The sequence below is a fragment of the Paramisgurnus dabryanus genome, chromosome 15 (assembly GCF_030506205.2).
Source record: "Paramisgurnus dabryanus chromosome 15, PD_genome_1.1, whole genome shotgun sequence".
Classification (NCBI taxonomy): Eukaryota; Metazoa; Chordata; class Actinopteri; order Cypriniformes; family Cobitidae; genus Paramisgurnus; species Paramisgurnus dabryanus.
In genome coordinates this window covers 27,915,482-27,937,519 of record NC_133351.1, presented here as the reverse complement: position 1 = coordinate 27,937,519, position 22,038 = coordinate 27,915,482, and the positions used below count along the sequence as shown (strand labels likewise).

The following is a 22,038-nucleotide window of genomic DNA, read 5'->3' as shown; positions in this document are numbered from 1 at the left end:
CCATGATATACTGTACTCACCCCGAAGCCGTTCGAGATGCATATGTCCATCATTTTTCAGAAAAACACATTTTCAGTTATTTTAGAAAATATCTTTCAGCTGCTAAACAGTAAAGTTACGGGTCCACGTCCTTCAAGTCCAAAAAATGTGCATATATTCTTCCCCAAAGAAATCCAAACTGCTCCATGATGATAAACAAAGGTCTTCTGAGGGTAATCCGTGCGGTGTTGTTGTAGAAATATCCATAATTTAAAAATTTATAAATGAAAATAACTAGCACTTTTCTTAGTGACGCATGGCAAATACGGAGTGCGGGGGCACAGAGCAGCAGCAGTAGGGATGTGCATCGATGCATCGCATTCCCATTAAAAAGACCTGTCTAAAATCGATTCTGAATCGTAAGGCTCCGATTCAGTGTTTCATGCACAGCTTGTGCGAGTACTACGGCTCCGTGATCAGTAGGAAGTCCTTATCAATCTTAAATCAATACGAGTTTGACTCGTTTATAACGTGCATTTAAAAAAGCAACACTCATCAAACACAATCATTTAAAATATTCTTTATTATCATGAAAATACCTGAAACAATCTGAAGAACAGCGATATAAATATTCCTTTAGACATTTCCTGGAATAGTGTTAGTAATGCTACTTCTTCTGTGGCACAAATGGAGTTTCTGCACGAGAGCGCCCTCTGGCTTTTGGATGTGGCGGCATTTCACCGTAATTCATTCAAATTCATTCATTGAGAAAACGCGCATTTGCCCGATTAATTGTCACAATCCTAAGCAGCAGAGAAACCTCCGTAAGCTGCATAAGCTCTCATCCTGAATGTGGACGCGACTAAGATGGCGGCATTACCGGATGCGAGTTATTTTCGTTTATAAAGTTTTAAATGTGGATATTTCTACAACAACACCGCACGGATTACCCTCATATCAGGAGACCTTTGTTTATCATCGTGGAGCCGTTTGGATTTATTTTGTGAAGGATGGATGCACATTTTTTGGACTTGAAGGACGTGGCCCCCGTAACATTACATTTAATTAACTGAAAGATCTAAAACATTTTCTAAAATAACTGAAAATGTGTTCGTCTGAAAAATGATGGACATATGCATCTCGGACGGCTTCGGGGTGAGTAAATCATGAGTTTAATATCATTTTTGCCGAACTATCCCTTTAACACTTGTTAGACAATTGTCTCAATATGCTCACATTAAAAAGATACATTAATACAATGCAAACGTGTTGTTAGAAATGTGAAATTTTGTACCTTTGTCAAAAAATGATGAATATACCAAGTTAATAGATTTTTAGGGTCAAGTGTTTTAGGGGGTAGCCCTTATTAAAAAAATTAAAAAAAGGTTATGGGAGGCAAAAACCGAGAAGGTGAAATGACGGCTAACTATAGACTCAATATAGTCTGGCAATGAGTAACCCACTTTTACCCTAAATAACCCTGAATTTGGTAACATTACGTTTATGCCAAAATAAGTTTGAGATGTATGATATTCCATCTTGTAAGCAAAGTCAACGGGTGTTCAAGGTGTTTGCTTTCATTTCTTCTATATGTTCTAAACGTATACACATCGTCTATTCTTGGACTATGGTTAGATGACTATTAGACTTTTCACCAAATGCCTTGTTTTAGCCAAAATTGCTTGCTGGGAAGTTTGTAATCCTCCAATTCTTCTGCATCTTTCTTATCTCAACCATGCAACTTTTCCTCTGTTTAGGACACTCTGGGATTCCAGGTGCAGCTGGCCTTCCAGGGGAGCCTGGTCGTCCAGGTCAGGATGGCTCTCCCGGTCGTGCAGGAACACCTGGGCCAAAAGTATGACATTGAATGTTATTTAGATTTTTTGTCCCAATGTATATTGGGTGTATTTACATCTATATACATTGATATATTCGGCAGACACTTTATTTCAAAGCAACTTAGTGCATTCAAAGTACATTTAAACAGAATTTGTGTTTGCTGAAGATTAAATCCGTGATGTTTGCACTGCCTACTGTATTTTCACATAAAACGCGCAATATTCAAGCGTAGTTGGACGCTTGACCTTTTTGAGTTTACTCGCTTCATTTGCGAGTGAAATTCTAGTCATTAGAGACATTCACACGTAAATTTACATCATGGGAGGGGCTTTTTTAGCTCAAATTAAGTAAACTTACCAGATTGTTCGACCTCCTCACTCACTTTCTTTCAAACAAGATCCTTTAATTCCTGTAAAAGTACGAATAAGTCGTGTGTAGTGATGATGATTGTCCTCTACTGCCTCCGCTCGCTTTCTGTTATTATGTCACAGTTAGAGCAAGCTCCTGATTGGTTAATGCGACGCGAAAATTCCCCCAAAGTTCAGATTTTTCAATTTGCGCGGATTATGCGACAACACTCACTTAGCGCTGAACGCGCCATCCGTGCCGCATGATGCCTATTCACGTCTTTGCATTGACTTAATATGTAAATCACCCGCGCTTGCCGCCTCTTCTGCATCTGGTGTGAATGCACCATTAGGCCACCACCAGCTTTGTTGTTTTAAAATGAGTTTTAAAAACATTCCAGATATATTTACAGGTCTCTTTATTTAGATACAAAAAGAAAATATAGGAAACACACACACACATTTTTGAAACACAATGGCTTCTTCAGGCAAAATCAGTATTTAGTGTGACCTACCTGTGTGTATAAGCACATCTTGAACCCCTTTGAAGAGTCTGACATTGCCATTAGTCATTAGATCAGAATTAGAAATAAGGGTTTTATTTCACAAGTTTAAAGGGGTCATATGATGCAATTTCATGTTTTCCTTTGTCTTTGGAGTGTTAAATGCTGTTCATGCGTATAGAAGATACGTAAAGTCGCAAATATTAAAGTTGGCCAATCAAAATGCACTGGATAGCTGGCCAAACAGAGCATGTCGTGCTTTTCAGAACGATGAGCTTTGTAAAAATCAAGGCGTTTCAGAGAGGCAGGGCATAGAGAGGCAATAGTAATGTATGGTATGTGGAAAATAATGTTTTTTTTAACCCCAGCCTGTGTACAAACATGGAATTACACCAAATACACAAAATAATGTTCATTTTAGCAGCGTCATATGATCCCTTTAAGAGAGCATGCAGGTTCCTGATATTGCTCAGGTGTAAGTGGTCATCACACTATATGAAAAAAATTGAAATTAATGTTTTGTTTCTTTTTTTAGTACTGCACTGTAAGCATATTTCCTGTATTTTCTGATTTTTTCTTATAAAGAGACTGATAAATAATTATATATGGTCAGTATACTATTACAAAACAACACATTTTCCCCACAACACTGTTTGTACACAAAATACATTGTAGTACATGTACACTGTACTTTCTCTTAAAGTGGCTCCAGATCTGTTTTATTTTATTGTTTTATAGAAATTTTATTTTCATTTACTTTAAATTGTCACATACAGGGTGAACCTGGTAGGGGTCTTCCTGGCCCTAAAGGCTCCACAGGTCAGAAAGGACTTCCAGGATTTCCAGGAGAGAAGGGTAATACTGGAATGCCAGGTATTCCTGGGATTGAAGGAAAAACAGGGTCACCTGGCCCTCAGGGAGTTAAAGGTACAGTTATTTGTTGGTTTCTCATAATAACTTTAAATGCAATATACATTTTTGAGCACAGAACATACAGTAAAATATTCAGTCTAATGTTTTGATCTTAGCAGAAAATATAAAAAGTTATAATGAGTACTGTAATCTGCAACCTGTGTCAGAGAAAATTTAAATCGATTTTCACAAAAGTTTTACAAAATGCCTTTCAGGAAAATGTTCTTCTATAAATATATAAACATACAAATATATCAAAGAACAGACCCTCTGCTTTCAAACAAACAAACTAAACGGGGAAAAAAACTTTTCATCCTATCTTCATATGTTCTATTTTTATAACTTCTTAAAAATGGGTAGGTTTCTTCAAAAATACTAAATTTTGTGCAGAAAGCTGAAATAATTGCATTTTTGTAAAGGAATTTTGTTAGAGATCAGATTTAGAACGATTATCAAAACGTACACAGAGTTTAAAATGTGTAAAATTAGTTTTTGCTTCAGTTTTTTTATAAATTGGCCATCTAGTGGGTAATAGCGGAATTACAGATTACCGTAAAAACTCGTCAGGAAAGCATTATTGGCAAGGAAATGTTTTCTCTTAATTGACAAGATAACTCGCCAATGGCAGGGAAAGGGTTAACCAGAATCAATTCTATGTACTATTACCACTAAAAATTTATGTTGACCTTTGCAGGTGAATCTGGGCCACCAGGAGTTCGTGGTTCGGCAGGACCACCAGGTCCTCCAGGGCTTGGGGAACCTGGACCAACTGGACCAATGGGGCCACCTGGAGGCCCTGGACCTTTTGGTGAGTTTGACACCAAAGTAGACATCTTTACGGATCTAAATAATGTAGTAGTTTAAAAACATATGTATGGCATAAACATTCATAGTTATTCACATACTGCATTGTCTTTAATAATCCTTTATGATATCTCAGGTCAAACAGGTATAAAGGGAGAGAAAGGAAATCAAGGACAACCTGGCCGTGAAATGCCAGGCCCTCCAGGAAACCAGGGTAGCCCTGGTGTCCCAGGGTTACCAGGCTCTAAGGGGTTTCCTGGACAAATAGGGTTGCCTGGTAAAGATGGCTTTCCTGGTGAGCGAGGTAAGTGTTTCTTGATACCTTGGCATATTGCTTTCCCCTAAACTACCGACATCTGAATAAACAGAAAGATGTTATTTATTTTTAGGACAAAAAGGAGAAATGGGATTTATGGGGATGGCAGGACCTCCCGGACCTCCAGGTTTAACTGGAAACCCTGGAGAACCTGGACCAAGAGGTATTGAAATCAACAGTTAGGATAAGAGTAACTGAAAGTGTTTTTGCAGTGGTACAATACAATTTTATTTAAGTGGATTTTATCCTCCCCGTAGGAATTGCATTAGTTAAGTCTTCCTGGTGTTGTTTTGTATCTTTCAGGTGACCCAGGTTTAACTGGACCCCGGGGAGAATATGGTGTGGAGGGTATTAAGGGTGAGAGAGGAGAGCGGGGTCTTCAGGGGCCAACTGGTAACATAAGTGATTACATGGTGGGAATGAAAGGAAATAAAGGAGACATTGGAGACAGAGGTACAAGCTGAAGTCATAAGGGAGACATTTTTGAAGATGTTCTGGACAGGTGCTTTAAAATATTTGATCATTTTCTGTCAGGTGATCCTGGTCCTGCTGGAGAAAAGGGATATCCTGGAACACCTGGGGAGACTGGAGCGGCAGGAAAGGATGGACTGCCAGGATTACCCGGACAACCAGGTTAATGCCCCAAACAAGAAGTCAAATGAAAACATGGTTACTGATAAACATGTGTTAATGAGGAATGTTGTTATAAATTTATATTATTGCCATTTTCACTACAGGTTTGAAAGGGGACTCTGGACTTCCTGGGTTCCCAGGACGTACTGGAGACCCTGGAGAGACAGGTTCAAGAGGAGACATGGGAGAACCAGGTACATACAATATTCTCCTCTGGTCACATAAGCCTAGTTTCATAGACAGGGCATAGCTTATGCCAGGACTACTGTGTCCCCGGCCTAATCTGTCACCACTACTACATGCAAGATGTTACTGGGTAAGGGTCATAACACGGGTGGATCATTTGTGGTTTTCAGGTCCAATGGGGCCAAAAGGCACTAAAGGTACTGCTGGAATAACAGGCCACCCGGGATTTAAGGGCTCTGAGGGACTTAAAGGGGATAGAGGAGACCCGGGTGAGCCAGGAGTAGGATTCCCTGGTCCCCCTGGACAAAAGGTATCATTTGCATGAGAATTACCATCAAGTGTGTAATGTGCACTGACTGTGCCAAAAGATGTCTTCAGTGGTTTCATTAATTTCACTCCTCTTCACACTTCTTCATTAACAGGGAAATATAGGAGACCCTGGTTTTCCTGGTGAACCTGGACAGAAGGGAGAGAAAGGCACAATTGGAACTCCAGGTGTTACTGGTAGTCAAGGACCTAAAGGAGACCCAGGATCCGCTGGTTACCCAGGCAAGTTTCTTACAGAAGCCAGTGCAAATTACGGTTAAATGATCTTTTTCATTGATTATTAACTCATTATTGTTAATTAAGGCAGTTGTATAATAATACGTGCTGTAACAGACAATACAAACAATATTTATTGCTGAGCAGGTAGCCCAGGGAGGCCAGGTGAGAAGGGTGTCAGTGGGTTGCCAGGTTCTCCAGGAGATCCTGGATTTCCAGGACGTGATGGTAAGTCAAAGTGAAAAATTTGTGCCAGATGTTTGGTGTATGTTTATGTGTACATTGTGTAAAGCTGCCACAGAAAGTATTGTCCAGTTGGTGCTGTACATCCTCCTGAGATTTTTCCTGTTGTTTAACCAGGTGAACCTGGTCTACAGGGTCCTCCAGGCCCAAAAGGAGATAAAGGTGTACCAGGAGAAGATGGCATTCCTGGATCAATTGGAGAGAAGGGTGTATCTGGTGAGTTCTTGTAGATGTAAAAGTGTTTGAAAAATGTGTAGAATTTAATGTATGTAAGGAGAATGTTTAAATAAAGGGTATTTGAGTGGTTGTGAAGGAAACAGCAGATGACCACAATGCACTTTGCTGGGGCTTTACAGCTTTGTTGCATTTTTGCAGTGCAGGCTTTAACGTGCCCACAGTGCTTTGGACTATGTTTCTAGATGCATGGCCAATTTTAATGTGGCCCAATTTGTGATGTTATTTTATGATTTATTTTGGTCATTATGAGCAGAAAATCCTTTATTCGTTCATCAGGCAACTAACTTTGGTTAAAAAGTGCAATTTAATAATCCTAAAATATACAAAATATAGTTTGTTTGTGATTAAAACTTTGACTGCGAGTTAAAATGTGCATGGTGCAGCACACATGAATGCAGTGCAATAACTCCCTTCTCCTTCATTTTAAGGTATTCCTGGGTTGGGATTCCCTGGACCCCGTGGAGAATCTGGCAGCAAAGGTCAGAATCAAAGATCCCAAAATGACTGAAGAAATATAATTTAGAATGTATCACAATGCAGTTAATGTTAAAAAAGGTAAAATTGGGAATGTTAACTCATTCGCCGCCAGCATTTTTCATGATTTTCACAAAAGTTTGATGCCTTCCAGAAAATGCTCCTTTTTAAATATATAAACATACAATATATGAAATAAAAGAACAGACCCTCTGCTTTCAAACAAAAAATCAGTTTCATCCTACCTTCATGTGTTCTGTTTTTATCACCTCTCAAATATGGGTAGGTTTCATCAAAAATACCAAATTTTGAGCAAAAAGCTGAGATAATTCCATTTTTGTGAAGGACTTTTGATAGAGATCAGATGCAGAGCGATCTTTACAACATACATGAACATACAGCTGTTTGCCCTAGGGAAAGTATTGCAGATTGACGAGATAACTTGTCAATGGCGGGGAAAGAGTTAATGAAATGTTATGTCAATTAATTTATACATCTCTATTACGTCTAAAGGTGATAAAGGCTCCCCTGGTATTCCTGGCCTTCCTGGGAGTTCAGGTATTCCTGGAACCAAAGGAGATAAGGGTCTGCCAGGCTACCGAGGGGATCAAGGTCGCCCTGGAGAAAGAGGATTTCCAGGAACACCTATGGAGGGACCTAAAGGGGACAGAGGAAGTCAGGGGGAGTCAGGAGAAAAAGGTAAACTCTCCAGACCTTTTAAAAGTTCTCTAAAAATATAAAGAAATCTTACATCATGCCAACGTATGTGGCTTTATCATTGTCGAGAACCATTATTTACCAATGTCCACTGTATTTAACTCTCTCTCTTAACTCTCTCTTGTTCGAGTAATATTTGATTGATGCTTTCTAAAGTGATTTAATGAGAATAATATTGTATTAATGTGTATTTTTACGTTGCACCACATGGACATTTGATTTCGTTTTTATACAAACTGATACGTCTAATTTCGTCCTGTATCGACAGGACTAATACGTATTATTTAACGTATTAACAACTTTACAGATGTACAAATTTGTCAGTATTCCTATTCACATTGGCGTTTCTTACTCATATTAATGACATGTTTTCATGTCGTATTTTCTGACTTTTTTATTTAAGACAGTTCACTCATTTACCTAAAGTGTACATGACTTTCAGAGAATTACACAATATTAAAAAGACTACACTGTAAAACCTTAAAATGAATAACATTTATGTAATAATTGAACCAATATAATATTTAGTTTGTTTACCAATACACACAAAGCATTTTTTTACTATGCAACAAATTACATCAAAACACATCATAAATTCACAAAAGAAGTTCATTTTATTCATTCGCCATAATCTTTAAAATTAATGATTGCGAGAAACTATTTAGCTCTTTAGCGTACTTGATTCTAGTTTCATCAGCGACGTAAACGTCAAATCTTGTATTACTTATTAATTTAAATTCAAATATTGTGCCTCAAGAAGCTTTACGATACATTGCTTTATGGCAGTAATATCAAACACTCATTGGCTCTTGCGTGCTACATCACAGATTTTTTTTATTGAGTCTTTCAGTCAATGTACTTTTTAGAGAATGAAAAACCATTTTTACCTTGTCTTTGTTGAATAATGGTAGTCTACCCGCATTCAGGAACATACAACAAGTGCTAGACATGCTAAACATCTCAGTCTCATAGAAATTCCTCTTTTAGAAATGTCAGCCAGAAAACGGCCCAATCTGAAAAACTGATGCTTATGACATCACAGGCATCTCCCTGCCCCTCCACTTTAAAATAATTGGCTACATTTTTTGAGTGGCAGCAAAGTCAGCCAATCAGTAATGAGATTGCAAGTTAAGCCAGTAGGGGGAGCCAAATAGGTGCAAAACCACTTGTTTAAAATCCCCCACCCTATAGAGCTATCTGAGAGAGGTTTTTAGGAAGCTTCTAAGACATTACAGACCCAAACAAAAACATTTTTGTCTACATGTCACAAGGACAAATACCCCGTTCAATCATTCTATGTCACCTTTAAAATTAGAAATGCGCGCCTTTCAGAGAAAATCCAGATTAACGTTTGTGTGGATTAATAACTTTAATACTTATCTGAACTTTACATACTCTTGAGTGGACCGCGGCTGCAGCACATTGTCATTTTAACTACTTTTGGTACTGCTTTAAAATTTCACAATAAATAAGTTATTGTGATTACACATGACTGTCATATTATATGTCTGTCTTTTAACAGTACATGATTTTAATAAACAGTTTTGGGTAGGTTTAGGGAGTAGTACTGTATTGGCGGCTTGAAATATCTTTTAAATGATATATTGTTACATAAAATGTAACATACATTACATATTTTTTTATTTTTGTATAAAAAGGGCTTAGGGTAAGGTTTGGGGTAGGGTTAGGGTGGTAACATTATCTATAAAATGGTTAATCTACAACAATCTTTATGGTATGAAATATATGTAAATGTTTTATGTTTTGTAGCTGTAAAAATGCTACGAATAAATGTTGCAAATACATCTACATTGTACCCTTCAGCATTTATTTAAACATACAAAAAGTTTTGTGTTTTTGAAAGTTATGTATTAATACTATGTATTAACAGTGAGACCAGGCCGAGTGATCGGATGAATGGACGAATGTCAACGAATCAGATGAATGTGATGATTCTTGATGTTTCATTATTTGCCGAAACTCTGTACTTTACTAAATACATCAAAATCTACTTTTAACATAATCTCTTGTAAACAACAGGTGCAATAGGTGAACCAGGCCCACCTGGTATTCCAGGCAATTTTGGAGCTAAAGGAGATAAAGGAGATGTGGGCTACCCAGGTCCACAAGGCTCCCAAGGTTATAAAGGAGACAAAGGTTTTGCTGGCATTCCTGTGAGTTTAAGGCATTATTTACTTGTTCCAATGTTTTACCTTTTAACTAAAGGTTACGGAGTTAGTTTTAATACAGATGTACTATTTAGGGTGAGTCTGGATTGCCTGGTTTTAATGGGCCCAAGGGTGAGATGGGACCACAGGGCGTTCCCGGTTTCCCTGGTAAGAATTATATATAAATGTCATACTTATATAAAGGAATACTTAGCAGAGATGGTTGGTTTGAATTAATTAAGCTCTGTATTTCTCCAGGTGCAAAGGGGGGTTTAGGAGTGATCGGTCCGAAAGGTGAAAGTGGGGACAGAGGATATCCAGGACTTAAAGGTATTAAAAAAAACCACTGTTTTCTATATGATATTGCAGAAATTGTTTTATGTTTATTGTTTAAGTGATATTATTAGTAGCCATTTGGTTTTAGGCAAATATTTGTTTGGATAATCATATTTGTATAATTAAAATAATATTGAAATGTTTATTAAGATTATACCATTTAAATGTAGCTCCTTGAAGAAGTGGTAAAGCATTGTACTTGTAGTACATTGCAAATAAAATAAATGTATCTTTTCAGGCAATGAAGGCCCCCCTGGACCCCCTGGGCCACACACATTTGTAAAGGGAGATCCTGGTCTTTCTGGCCCCCAAGGTATCCAAGGTCCAGTTGGACCCCAAGGCTTTCCCGGAATAAAAGGAGAACAGGGTGAGGGTTTAAAATATCTAATTATACAACTATACACAAACTATAACCAGCAGTTTTTTTCCAAACACCCCATGCATATTTTCATTGACATCCCTTCTTGGAAACCACACTTTTAGGTGTGACGGGTTCACCAGGTTTAAAAGGATCTGATGGGACACCTGGCTATAATGGACATCCGGGAGCCAAAGGAGAGCCCGGACCAACTGGACCCTCTGGTACGAGCATAGATCACAAAATACATGATTCAATTATTTTCTCAAATTTCCCAAATGATCATTTTTTGTTAACTGATTATGTAAATGGTCAATTTCTGTGTTCTGTAGGTCCCAGAGGTTACCCTGGACCTCCAGGGCCTGACGGTATTCCAGGTCGCCTTGGCCCCCCTGGACCTTCCTCGATGGACCACGGCTTCCTGGTAACTCGTCACAGTCAGAATGTTGACGTTCCACAATGTCCAGATGGAACCACGCTGATATACGATGGATACTCCCTCCTTTATGTCCAAGGCAACGAGAGATCACATGGGCAAGACCTAGGTCAGCCTGAGTACCCCAAAAAGAAAACTGTGCCATTATTTACTCAAACTGTTCAAGACATGCGCAATGTACATTAACACCATGGGATCTCCATGGATTATAGGAGAAGCCACACTACAAAATGTCTTAAAATGTGTTACAGAGTTTAATCGGATAATGGTCATCAATCGGCTGTGGAATACAGATTTTGGCCTAGGATTATAGAAATCTTTATGATTCTCAAAATTGGCCAAAATTGTACAGTGTGCATTCCTAATCCTAACCTGTATTCCTAATCGCTTTAATCCATAGGCACAGCTGGCAGCTGCCTAAGGAAATTCAGTCCTATGCCTTTCCTTTTCTGCAACATCAACAACGTATGCAACTTTGCATCTCGCAATGACTATTCCTACTGGCTCACCTCTCCAGAGCCAATGCCCATGAGCATGGCTCCCATTACCGGTCAGAGCATAAAACCCTTCATCAGCAGGTTTGTGTTGTTTTAAGATGCATCTTTCAGTGAGTCAAAATATATCATCATTTTCATCTGTGTGTACGATATGTATTTGTCTGGCAGATGTTCAGTATGTGAAGCTCCTGCTATGGTTATAGCCGTACACAGTCAGACCATCATGATCCCACCCTGCCCTGACGGTTGGGCTTCCATGTGGATCGGATACTCTTTTGTCATGGTGAGGGGGCCAAAGCTATAGTTCTTGGAGAAAGCATATTTGCATACATGACTTTAAATGACTCTTTCTATCTCTGTTAAACAGCACACCAGTGCTGGTGCTGAGGGTTCGGGTCAGGCTTTAGCCTCGCCTGGCTCTTGTTTGGAAGAGTTCCGCTCTGCTCCCTTCATTGAGTGTCACGGCCGTGGCACCTGCAACTACTACGCTAATTCATACAGCTTCTGGTTAGCCACCATAGATGACAGCGAAATGTTTACGTAAGCATTAACACTCTTTATATCACTTTTGAATTATTATATTTAGTATATTAGGGGTTTTATTCATAAGTTGGGCTTTTTGTTTAGCACCCCTTTTAACTCTTTCCCCGCCATTGACGAGATATCTCGTCAATTAAGAGAAAACGCTTCCCCGCCAATGACGAGATTTTCCGTCTTTGCTGCATGTCCGTGTTTGTTTAAAAGATCGCTCTGAATGGGATCTCTATGAAAAGTCAGTCACAAAAATGGAATTATTTTTGCTTTTTGCTCAAAATATGGTGTTTTTGCAAAAACCTACCCATATTCAAAAGCTGATTGCAAAAGAACCACTAAAGGTAGGATGAAACGGGTTTTTTTGTTTGAAAGCAGAGGGACTGTTCTTTCATTTGATATATTGTATGTTTATTTATTTAAAGAAGAACATTTTCTGGAAGGCATTAAACTTTGGTGAAAATCATGAAAAACGCTGGCGCTGGCTGGCAACTTTTTTTAAAAACGCTGGCGGTGAAAGAGTTAATGATGGATCATTTTATGTATAATTATCTGTAATAACACAGCCAATACATCAAATCTAGTATTTTTAGCTCCCCCTCTTGAAATAACCGATAATCAGGTCAGTTTGATGTCAAAATATGAAAAGTTCAGTTTTAGTTTGAAACATACTGAAAAATCCAGCTAAGACCATCTGGTTTAAGGTGGCAGTAGCTGCTTTAAGTTGGTCCTCCCAGCCTGGCAAAGCTGGTCAAGCTACAGTAGTGGGACAGCTGGTCTTTCAGTCTGTCCAGCTAGACCACCTTAAAAAGTGACCAAAACACAGCTTGCAAAACCAGCTAAAACCAGCTCACCAGCTGATGCTGGTCTTAGCTGCATTTTTCAGTAGGGTAAATGTTATTCAAATATTACAACTTTACATTTGTATTGCTTTAAATTTTCGTCTTTATTCTCGAAATATTAAGACTATTCTTATCATTTTATTTTATTTTATTCCAAATTTTTCTTGAAAAAAAAAATCTGTTTTTTGATGTACTGACTTTATTTACAGATTTAAATCCGCTCTTTCGACACACAGTGATTCATTTATTATTTATATTTACACATTGTCATTTATTTATATATATATATATATATATATATTTACAAAAATAGCTTTTTATAAAGTGTTTTAAGGCATGGTATTTCACAAACACCACAATAAAATGCAGAGTAATGTTTACAAATCAATGAAAAACATTAAAAACATGGTAAACCTAATAAAACTTTTCAAAGCGTTTGCAAGTAAACAATAAATAAAGTAAATCGTGAATACCGAACATTAGAAAATTTGGATGCTTTATTGCATGTACTGATGCTGATATTATAAAATGTTTCACTAAAACAAATTACAGACTACATAAAGCATAGTCAGTTTGTAAGTTAATGTTAATAATATTTTATTGTTGTTTTGTCCATCTCTGCAAATAAGAATGTTTATAATAAAAAAGAAACTAAATGCGTTTTGGCCAATATGCAGGAAAGCACCACGTTCAGGTGACAATCTTGATGCATCGCCATAGAAACCAAAAACAGTTGGGTAGTGTACACAGCAAAGCTTTTATGCCACCGTATATTTTCAATTGTTTCCAATGGTAGCACAACGCATTTCAAAATGGTGTTTTTTTTCCTGGTGAAAGCCGGCGCTCTGCGGTTTTCCACACCAAAGCATTTTACGCGTCTAAAATTGCCTGGAGGACGCCGAATGTTAGCTGTTTTTTCAGCTGAGCGCTTTGGTAGCAGTGATACTTGAGCTGTGAGCCGGTTGGTTGTTGTGATACTTGTCCCGCCCCTCCTCCATTGTGATTGGACGGCCGTGTGAGAACTGACATTGACTTTTCACCCAAAGTTGAATCTCTTTCTACTCTTGATGCTCAGCGCTGAGTGCGGAAAAACTGGCAAGTGCCGGGTTTTGAAAAACACAGCGCTTCCATTGGAAACAATTGAAAACAAAGCATAAAGCTTTGGTGTGCATCCCCTCTTAGCGCCCTTAGGAGCGGGATAAACATCACAACAACCAACCGGTGCATCGCTTAACAACTGATAAACAAAGCAGAAGTATCACTGCAACCAAAGCGCAGCTGAATGGGCTGGCAGTCGGCGTCCGCCTGGCATTTTTAGTGCCGTTTAAAAACTTTGGTGTACACGCCCCCTTAAAGCTCCCGTTCTGTCTGTGATTTTGAAGCTTTGATTGTGTTTACAGTGTGCAATATAACATGTGTTCATGTTTCACGTGTAAAAAAACGCGGCATTTTTCACACAATTCACTTATCTGTATAGCGCTGTTTTCACTGTCCTCAAAACAGGCTGATGTCTTCCTTGTTCTGTGAAGTTCCTCCTTCAGAAATACGTGACGAGTTCTGATTGTGTAGTTTGTTAAGTGTGCTGTGATTCGATAGCAGCTTAGCTTAGCAGAGCCGTTTGAGCCAAAGCTGGTGACCGACGTATTCATGTGGGCGGAGTTTAGTCAACGAACTGTAACGGTAGCCGGCCCCTGCCTAATACTGTATATACTGTACAATTACATTGTCTGCACACACCAGCAAATTTTCAAATTGAGTAATTTAGTATTGTGTACTTTTATGGTTTGTGTCCTCATTTCATATTAGGATTAAATATTTTTAGGATTTCATATTAGAGGATTCAAAGAGTAAACATGTCATTGTATAATGCAACAGAGGGTTTCCTGTACATCACGAGATGTTTTTTGTTCTTGCCTCTAATACTCTTCCGAAGAATTAGTTTTTCACCAGAAAATATTATTTAAATGTTATCAGTCTAATCCTAGATTTTGCGACTCGAGTGTAGGGGTGTCCTCGACTAAGGATTTACATATTCGAATCAGAATTGTCGAATCTTTCCATAGTCGACCGATAGTCGAATCATATCTATGTTTGTGTGCATGGGTTGGGAGGGGGCCAGACCAGGTACAAATTGGTAACTTTTATTTTCTTTCACAAGCAGCACACATAAACAACTTTCTGATAAAGTGACCAAAACTGTCTTTCAAGTAATAAACGAAGACAAAACTGAGGATGCATTTATATTTTTTTAAGGTAAAATGTAAGGCAACATTTGTTTAAATATTCCTCATAACATTTTAAAGCCACGATCTACAGAACATCACACAAAAATACATTTTGATAACTAAACCTAAAAAAATAACAAAGGTGATCCTGCCTTGGCAACAATTAAGTGTTTTTATTTAATTTGGAGATATAGCGCGTCAAAGCAGTCATGACCAAAAAAACCCGACAAATGAGAAATGACAAATAATTTGTGATTGTGACTGTAAATGATAAAAACTAATCTTTATATACAATTCATTAAACGTTAATTTATAACATGAAATACACTGAAATCAATGATTTTATAGACACTACCTGTTATTATTTAGCACAGAAATACCTGCTTGCTTGCTTTGACTTTGATCATCTCTGTATTCACTTTAGATACAGAAAGACCGGATGATATTATTTATTTAAGGAATCTCTTTGCTATCATTTGAAAGTGAACACCGCCCGACCATAATATTAAATCACAAGAAAGACATTCGTGTCAGGCAGAAATAGGTTCGGTGCAGTCGTGCAGATAGTTTCCGTTTCATCACCGAAATTTAAAAAAACGGCTTACCTGTTTTGTAGTTTAACTTTTGACAAGATAACACCTTTGTTTTAAATACATTTTAAAAACTTATACTCGTCGAAAAACATCCGTTTTTTAATGTTTAGTTTGATGAACTCCTAAATATGAGACGCAGAGCACCTAGCCCGTTCGGCTAAATTACATGCACAAGCATATCCAGCACGCAACAGCGCAACATCCATACAACGAAAAGCTATCCAAAATTTACATACTTAAATTAGATCGGAATTTACGTTTATAATAAATACAATTTTTTTAATAAAATAAGGTCAGAAGTAACAAAGTGCAGAACAAATATGCAAAATGCCTCAAGTGCACGGAAACAAAACACAAGCCAAATAGTTAAATCAGATAACCCAAAGTGATTTATAAATAAAATAAAATATAGAAATTATTAAAAGAACGAAAGGCATAATATCATTTGCCAGCTATGTCTTTTAAATGTAGAAACAAAGAGGCAATGGTTTATTAACATAGAAACCTCTTATGCACGTGTAGCCCGGTCACAGGGGTTGTTGGATTTATTAACGCATTTTAAAAATATTTATTGAAAGCTGCTACTTCACATATTATTTGCAGCATTATCATAATATGCAGTATATTAATATATTGTGAGAAAGCTGTTATATGTGAAATCAGATAATGTGTGCACCCATATACGGCCAAAATGGAATGATCCTCATTTCATAACACATCTGCGACGATTGGACTGTGAGATTGGTAGTCGAATCAGGCTTCTCCTATCGATGCATCAAATCTTCGACTATTCGGGGTCACCCCTACTCGAGTGTATTCAATTCTTGATGTTAAATGAAAGCTAATGCTCTTTTTTTGTTTGTTTCTCTTTCACAACAACATCCTGTATATTTAACTTTCTGTGTTTATCGTGGTTTGCAGGAAACCTATCCCAACAACACTAAAAGCTGGGAATCTACGGACTCACATCAGCAGGTGTCAGGTGTGCATGAAGAGAGTATAGACCGGTCTCAGCGTTGCCTCTGGTCTGTATGTTCCAGCTTTATGAACAAACTACGAAACATATGGTGCTACTTCTATGAAAAGCCATGGAAAAAGAACATGTATAGAAAAACTACACGTCTCAACGTTCCCAAGATCATAGCAACGGAAGATCAAGATCTACCGGCACATTTGCCTTACTAACATTGTACCATTGTGTCTTTAATGAATGACACCTGTTTACACTTGCACTGAGTATATCTATTAGTAAGCAGGTAATCACCCTGACCAAGAGCTTACATGAATTGGATGCTATTTCAATTCAGGCCTTCATATGTTTTTTATCTTTATTTATCATGCCACTCAGTAATATCAAATGCAAATATCCTGTTTATTTCTATCTATTTTATAATCAACTTTCACTAACTTTTGTACTTCACCGCAAGCAAGTTTGTCAGCACCCTCTTTGAATGATGTAGGAAACGTAAAGTTTGAGCTTTGTTTTTTTATTTACAGCAGTAGTTAACACAATGCCATCATTAACTTTTCAGGTAAATCGATTTTGTTAGACTTAATTATTTATGTAAGAGAGTTTAAGCGCCACAGGGCCTTTTGCTTTCTAGATTGATGGTTGATTTCTACTAACCACTGCGGAGTCAAATTTTGGCACATAAACTGTCATATTCTGCACTGTTTTCTAATGCCACCGTGTGGCCTGAAACCCACAATGTTTAAATCCAGGTTTTGGTGTATACTGTATGTGTGTGTTCATGCTTATGGGTGTGTCTGGTCTGCCTGCCTTTGGTGCATTAATGTTGTCGTTACTCTTAGATAATGGCACGGTTTCAATAAGGTGGGCTTGCTTTTTATGCCAAAGATTTCCCGGTAAGACCACCTCCTATAAACGGATGCTTTTTTGGTAATGTTGTCCTCTTACCTGTTCACATAGGCATAGCAGACCACAAATCTTCCAAAGAAACTTGTGATTAAGTTTGAAGATTACTGCTGGTGGATAAAATTGTCATCTTTCTATTTTCCTGTCACTCCCCATTTAAACAAAGAAAGTAAAAACACTCACACATCTCACAATTATAAGATGCTTTTTGTTTCTCTGCTCATGTTTTGTCTTTCTAAAGCAAGATGCATGATGTGCTTGATGCCCATTACCTCTTTTGCCTTTAAATTAACCAAAAAGTTTTCATTAACCTTTTAACATCTTCCATGTAATATGCAATTGACTTGAATGCTTGGCTTGATTCTGGATAACCTTGAAGACTCATATCAAAATGCTAATCCAGAATGTAGAGTTCATGTCTGAAGTTAACACTTTTCCTGCCATATTTGATAAAAACTTTCTTATGAGTAACTTATGCGTTACTTTACTTTTGTCTTAATGCCTCAGCTGTTAGTCCAAAGAGCCTACACGCAACCCATCTACGTAGAAGATTTGTTGCTTATGCTGTTAATATTTATCATTTACACTACACTGATAATACTTGACTATGAAATCCACACTACTTGGCTCTATACAAAAAAAAAAAAAACCCTTGTATATAAAGTTCACCACAGTTGACCTAAAGCTGTTCCACTAATTTAACCAAAGGCAAATGCCGGCTGTGTTTAGATATTAAGGTGCCTTGACATTAGGTGTGAAGAATCATAAATGTGTTTCAGAGCCCACACATTGGTGTTTCTCCTTTCGTCTGTGTCACTGACCTCACACACCCGCTGTAGCTATGTGCATTGTTGTACCCATGAATGTTCATTTCTAGTATTAACGGCTCTCGCTTTCTTTTGGAATACGGGGGTTGAGTGAAATTTAAGTTGCTTTTCAAATGATTTCAGTGATGTCCTCACCCCTAACCGTGTCATACAATAAAATGTTTGTATAAACGTTTGTTTTTATACCCAAAGGTAGTTCTTTTATTCTCCTGACACATTAATGCAATCCAAAACCCAAATCATTATTATACCTATGCAAAGGGTAAAGTTATCGTGTTAAACAGGTGTACTTTTAAAGTTATCACACAGGCATCAATGATTTGCAATACATACACTGTTCACAAGAGGGTGTAATTACAACAACAAAACCTTTCTTAAAGCGCCCTTCAATGGTTGGGTTATTTTTTGACCCATAATGGGTAAGTATTGGACAGAACTCGCTGCTGGGTTAAAAATTACTTAATGTTGGGTTGATGTTATGCAACCATGGGTTATAATATAACCCAGCAGTCAGGTTAAAACAACCGAGCTTTGGGTCAGTTTTTACCCAGCTGTGTATTTTTAGTAATTTAGTATTGTGTACTTTTATGGGTAAAAAATAATTTAGCCAGTTTTAGAGTGTAGGCAACTGCTTATCCACGGGCCGGCCCTGACCCTAGTAAGATTTAATATTTGCTTTTATATTAAGAATAATTTGAAACAGGTGTTAATTTATTAACAGTATGACCATGAATGTTTCTGGTTTGAAGTGTTGAGCAAGCAACTTAACACCAGGCTGTTCTTGGGAACTTGGTCTTATCAGTGGACTTTATAAGAAACTTTGAATGAACGCACCTGGTAAATAGACTGTTTTAAATTAGTTTACGAAGTAGTAATCGGTTGGGATGTTTAAAGAGAGTTTTAATAGCAACACCCAAAGGAAAATGATATTGCTCAGATGTTGCCCTTTGATAGCTCAGGGGATTTGATGGAGCTGAATTTCATTAAATTATCAACATAGTCTCAGATGTTTCTTGTAAGATTGATAAGGAGAAATAAAAACATTTTTAAAAACAATTGTTAAAATACAATTAAGATTATGGTGCTGTAAAACTATAGTAAATGTAAAATTTATATCATGTCAAAGTTATACGGATTTGGGTGAATTTAATGAGACATGATTGCATTTATGCATTATCTGCAAACAATGACTTTCTCGCTTTGTATTTCTTGTTTTTAGTAGAAATATCTAAGTTCTTTAATCAAGATGTATTTCCTTGATGAGAAAAATGACCTAAGAAAAAAAGTCTTTTATTTAAGTGAATTTGTGCAAGCAAAAAAAATCTCCTAATGGGGTGGGAAAATTTTGCTCAAATTAAGTGTTTAAAAAAAAAGAAATCTTATTTAAAGATTTTTTTCTCACCCCATGGCAGATTTTTTTACTTGTTTTTAAGCACAAAAGTTGTTTTCTTTTGTATCTGTATGTGTTTATAACTGTTGGTAAAATCAGCCTATGTCTCTGCACATCAAGTTATGATAGGAAAAGATATGCATATGCGCATATTAAATAACCTGAATTTGCCAACATTGGCCAGGGGAGGGCACTCTAAGCCCACTTAATATTTACATCATAGCCTCTGAGCTCTGATTCCTTTAAAGTGCACATATTATATTACAAAACAATCCTTTGAAGCCTTTATTCTCAATACATTATGCTTATGACCCACAATTCATTCAGAACCAATATGGGAGCTTTGATTCATCTCAATACCCCATATACACAAAATAGCCTTATGAAAGATACGATCAAAGATAATGGCATAAACTGGTGTCAGGTCACTCTGACAGGTCAGTTAGGTTATGACAACTCCCCATGAAGTATGCACACCTTAATTCTTCTAGAGAGAGAGAGAGAGAGAGAGAGAGAGAGATACCTGTTTGGCTGCATTTAACATTGATACAAAACAACCCACTGTCTGTCACTGTGGGTAATTTTACTATAATTATTTATATAATTATACTATAATAATTATTGACCAAAAACACAGCCCAGAGTCACCTACATTTTACAACCCTACCAACTGCCTTGGACAAAATGCACAGCATTAATGGGACTGAAAAGTCAGATCGCACAAGAATTTGTAAGTATTTTACATGTTGGTTCATTTGTATGAATGTACGAAGTGAGTCGTTCCAAAACATATGTTTATCATAAAAAAACAATAACGAAACCCCACGCCTTACCCAAATCATACAATAATGTACAAATGTGGTCGTACGAATTGCACTTTAAAAAAATGTGCGTTGGATCTACTTAAAAATTACTTCAAAGTATAACACCTTGAAAAATGTAAGCTTTTCCCACTTTAATCTTCCACTTTAAGGTGTTACAAATTAAAATAATTTTTTTAAAGGGACACTACATTTTTTTTTTTTTTTTTTTTGGAGAAAATGCTCATTTTCCAGCTCCCCTAGAGTTAAACATTTGAGTTTTACTGTTTTGGAATCCATTCAGCTGATCTCTGGGTCTGGTGCTACCACTTTTAGCATAGCTTAGCATAATGCATTATATATGATTAGACCATTAGCATCGCGCTAAAAATAACCAAAGAGTTTCAATATTTTTCCTATTTAAAACTTTACACTTCTGTAATAACATCATGTAATTAGACCAACAAAAAATTAAAAGTTGTGATTTTCTAGGTAGATATGGATAGGAACTATACTCTCATTCTGTATTAATAGTCAAGGATTTTGCTGCCTTAACATGGCTGCAGCAGGCACAATAATATTACACAGTGCCTGAAAATAGTCCCCAGCTATTGAAAGTTATCAAGGGCACTATTTGTGGGCACTGTATAATATCATTGTGCCTCCTGCAGCCATGTTATTGCAGGAAAGTCCCCCAGAATGACAGTCCTAGCCATATTGGCCTAGAAAATCACAACTTTTCATTTTCAGTCGGTCTAAGTACATGATGTTATTACAGAAAAGTCTAGTTCTAAGCAGGAAAAATATTGAAACGCTTTGGATTTTTTTAGCGCAATGCTAATGGTCCAATCAGATTCAATGGATTATGCTAAGCTATGCTAAAAGAGGAACCGCTAGACCGGGAGATCAACTGAGTGGATTCCAAAATGGTAAAAATCAAATGTTTAACCCTAGGGGAGCTGGAAAATGAGAATATTTTCAAAAAAAGTGGAGTGTCCCTTTAAATTAATTCAAATACAAATTAGCCACATCATAAAATACATACAAATTGCCATGAGATAGCATTGAAAATGCTGTTCTTTATAAAGCGAACCTTTGCTTGTGCAAGCTATAGAGTATGCTATTGTGGGTTATCAGCATAGTTAAACGTATGTGTGAGTGTCCGTGTTCGGGGTTATGCACACAGATCGATTAGCACTAGTTAACAGTTGTCTTTAAACTCTTATTTGAAACTCATCTTTTTCTCCCACTGTTTGCCAATTGGGAACACATGCCCTTTAGCCTCATTTACGCACGTGCTGGCGGTAAAGTGACTTGAATGGAATGGATGACCTTCGACCCGGAATGAACTACTTAGACTCTCATACATTAGCAGTGCTAGGACATACTGTACAGAATTCACTTAAACTTATTACACGACTGATTA

At 37.3% G+C, this 22,038-nt stretch overlaps 1 protein-coding gene across 2 annotated transcripts in view; it reads left to right on the top strand.

The window, feature by feature from the left end:
- Positions 1-18,607, top strand: part of col4a1 (collagen, type IV, alpha 1) — an 86,345-nt gene extending 67,738 nt beyond the window's left edge. The window contains exons 29-52 of one of the 2 annotated variants that reach the window (XM_065292943.1): positions 1,737-1,834; positions 3,445-3,595; positions 4,275-4,388; positions 4,521-4,688; positions 4,774-4,863; positions 5,004-5,153; positions 5,235-5,333; positions 5,438-5,527; positions 5,690-5,829; positions 5,942-6,068; positions 6,210-6,290; positions 6,423-6,521; positions 6,971-7,021; positions 7,530-7,715; positions 9,774-9,907; positions 9,997-10,069; positions 10,160-10,231; positions 10,476-10,604; positions 10,721-10,819; positions 10,928-11,140; positions 11,432-11,609; positions 11,697-11,811; positions 11,896-12,068; positions 16,641-18,607. In XM_065292943.1, the coding sequence (XP_065149015.1) occupies positions 1,737-1,834; positions 3,445-3,595; positions 4,275-4,388; positions 4,521-4,688; positions 4,774-4,863; positions 5,004-5,153; positions 5,235-5,333; positions 5,438-5,527; positions 5,690-5,829; positions 5,942-6,068; positions 6,210-6,290; positions 6,423-6,521; positions 6,971-7,021; positions 7,530-7,715; positions 9,774-9,907; positions 9,997-10,069; positions 10,160-10,231; positions 10,476-10,604; positions 10,721-10,819; positions 10,928-11,140; positions 11,432-11,609; positions 11,697-11,811; positions 11,896-12,068; positions 16,641-16,722 (2,912 nt within the window). In that variant the 3' untranslated portion in view covers positions 16,723-18,607. Of the gene's footprint in view, positions 1-1,736; positions 1,835-3,444; positions 3,596-4,274; positions 4,389-4,520; positions 4,689-4,773; positions 4,864-5,003; positions 5,154-5,234; positions 5,334-5,437; positions 5,528-5,689; positions 5,830-5,941; positions 6,073-6,209; positions 6,291-6,422; positions 6,522-6,970; positions 7,022-7,529; positions 7,716-9,773; positions 9,908-9,996; positions 10,070-10,159; positions 10,232-10,475; positions 10,605-10,720; positions 10,820-10,927; positions 11,141-11,431; positions 11,610-11,696; positions 11,812-11,895; positions 12,069-16,640 lie in introns of both variants that reach the window. The other variant, XM_065292945.1, reaches the window with a different exon arrangement.
- The last annotated feature ends 3,431 nt before the right edge of the window (positions 18,608-22,038 follow it).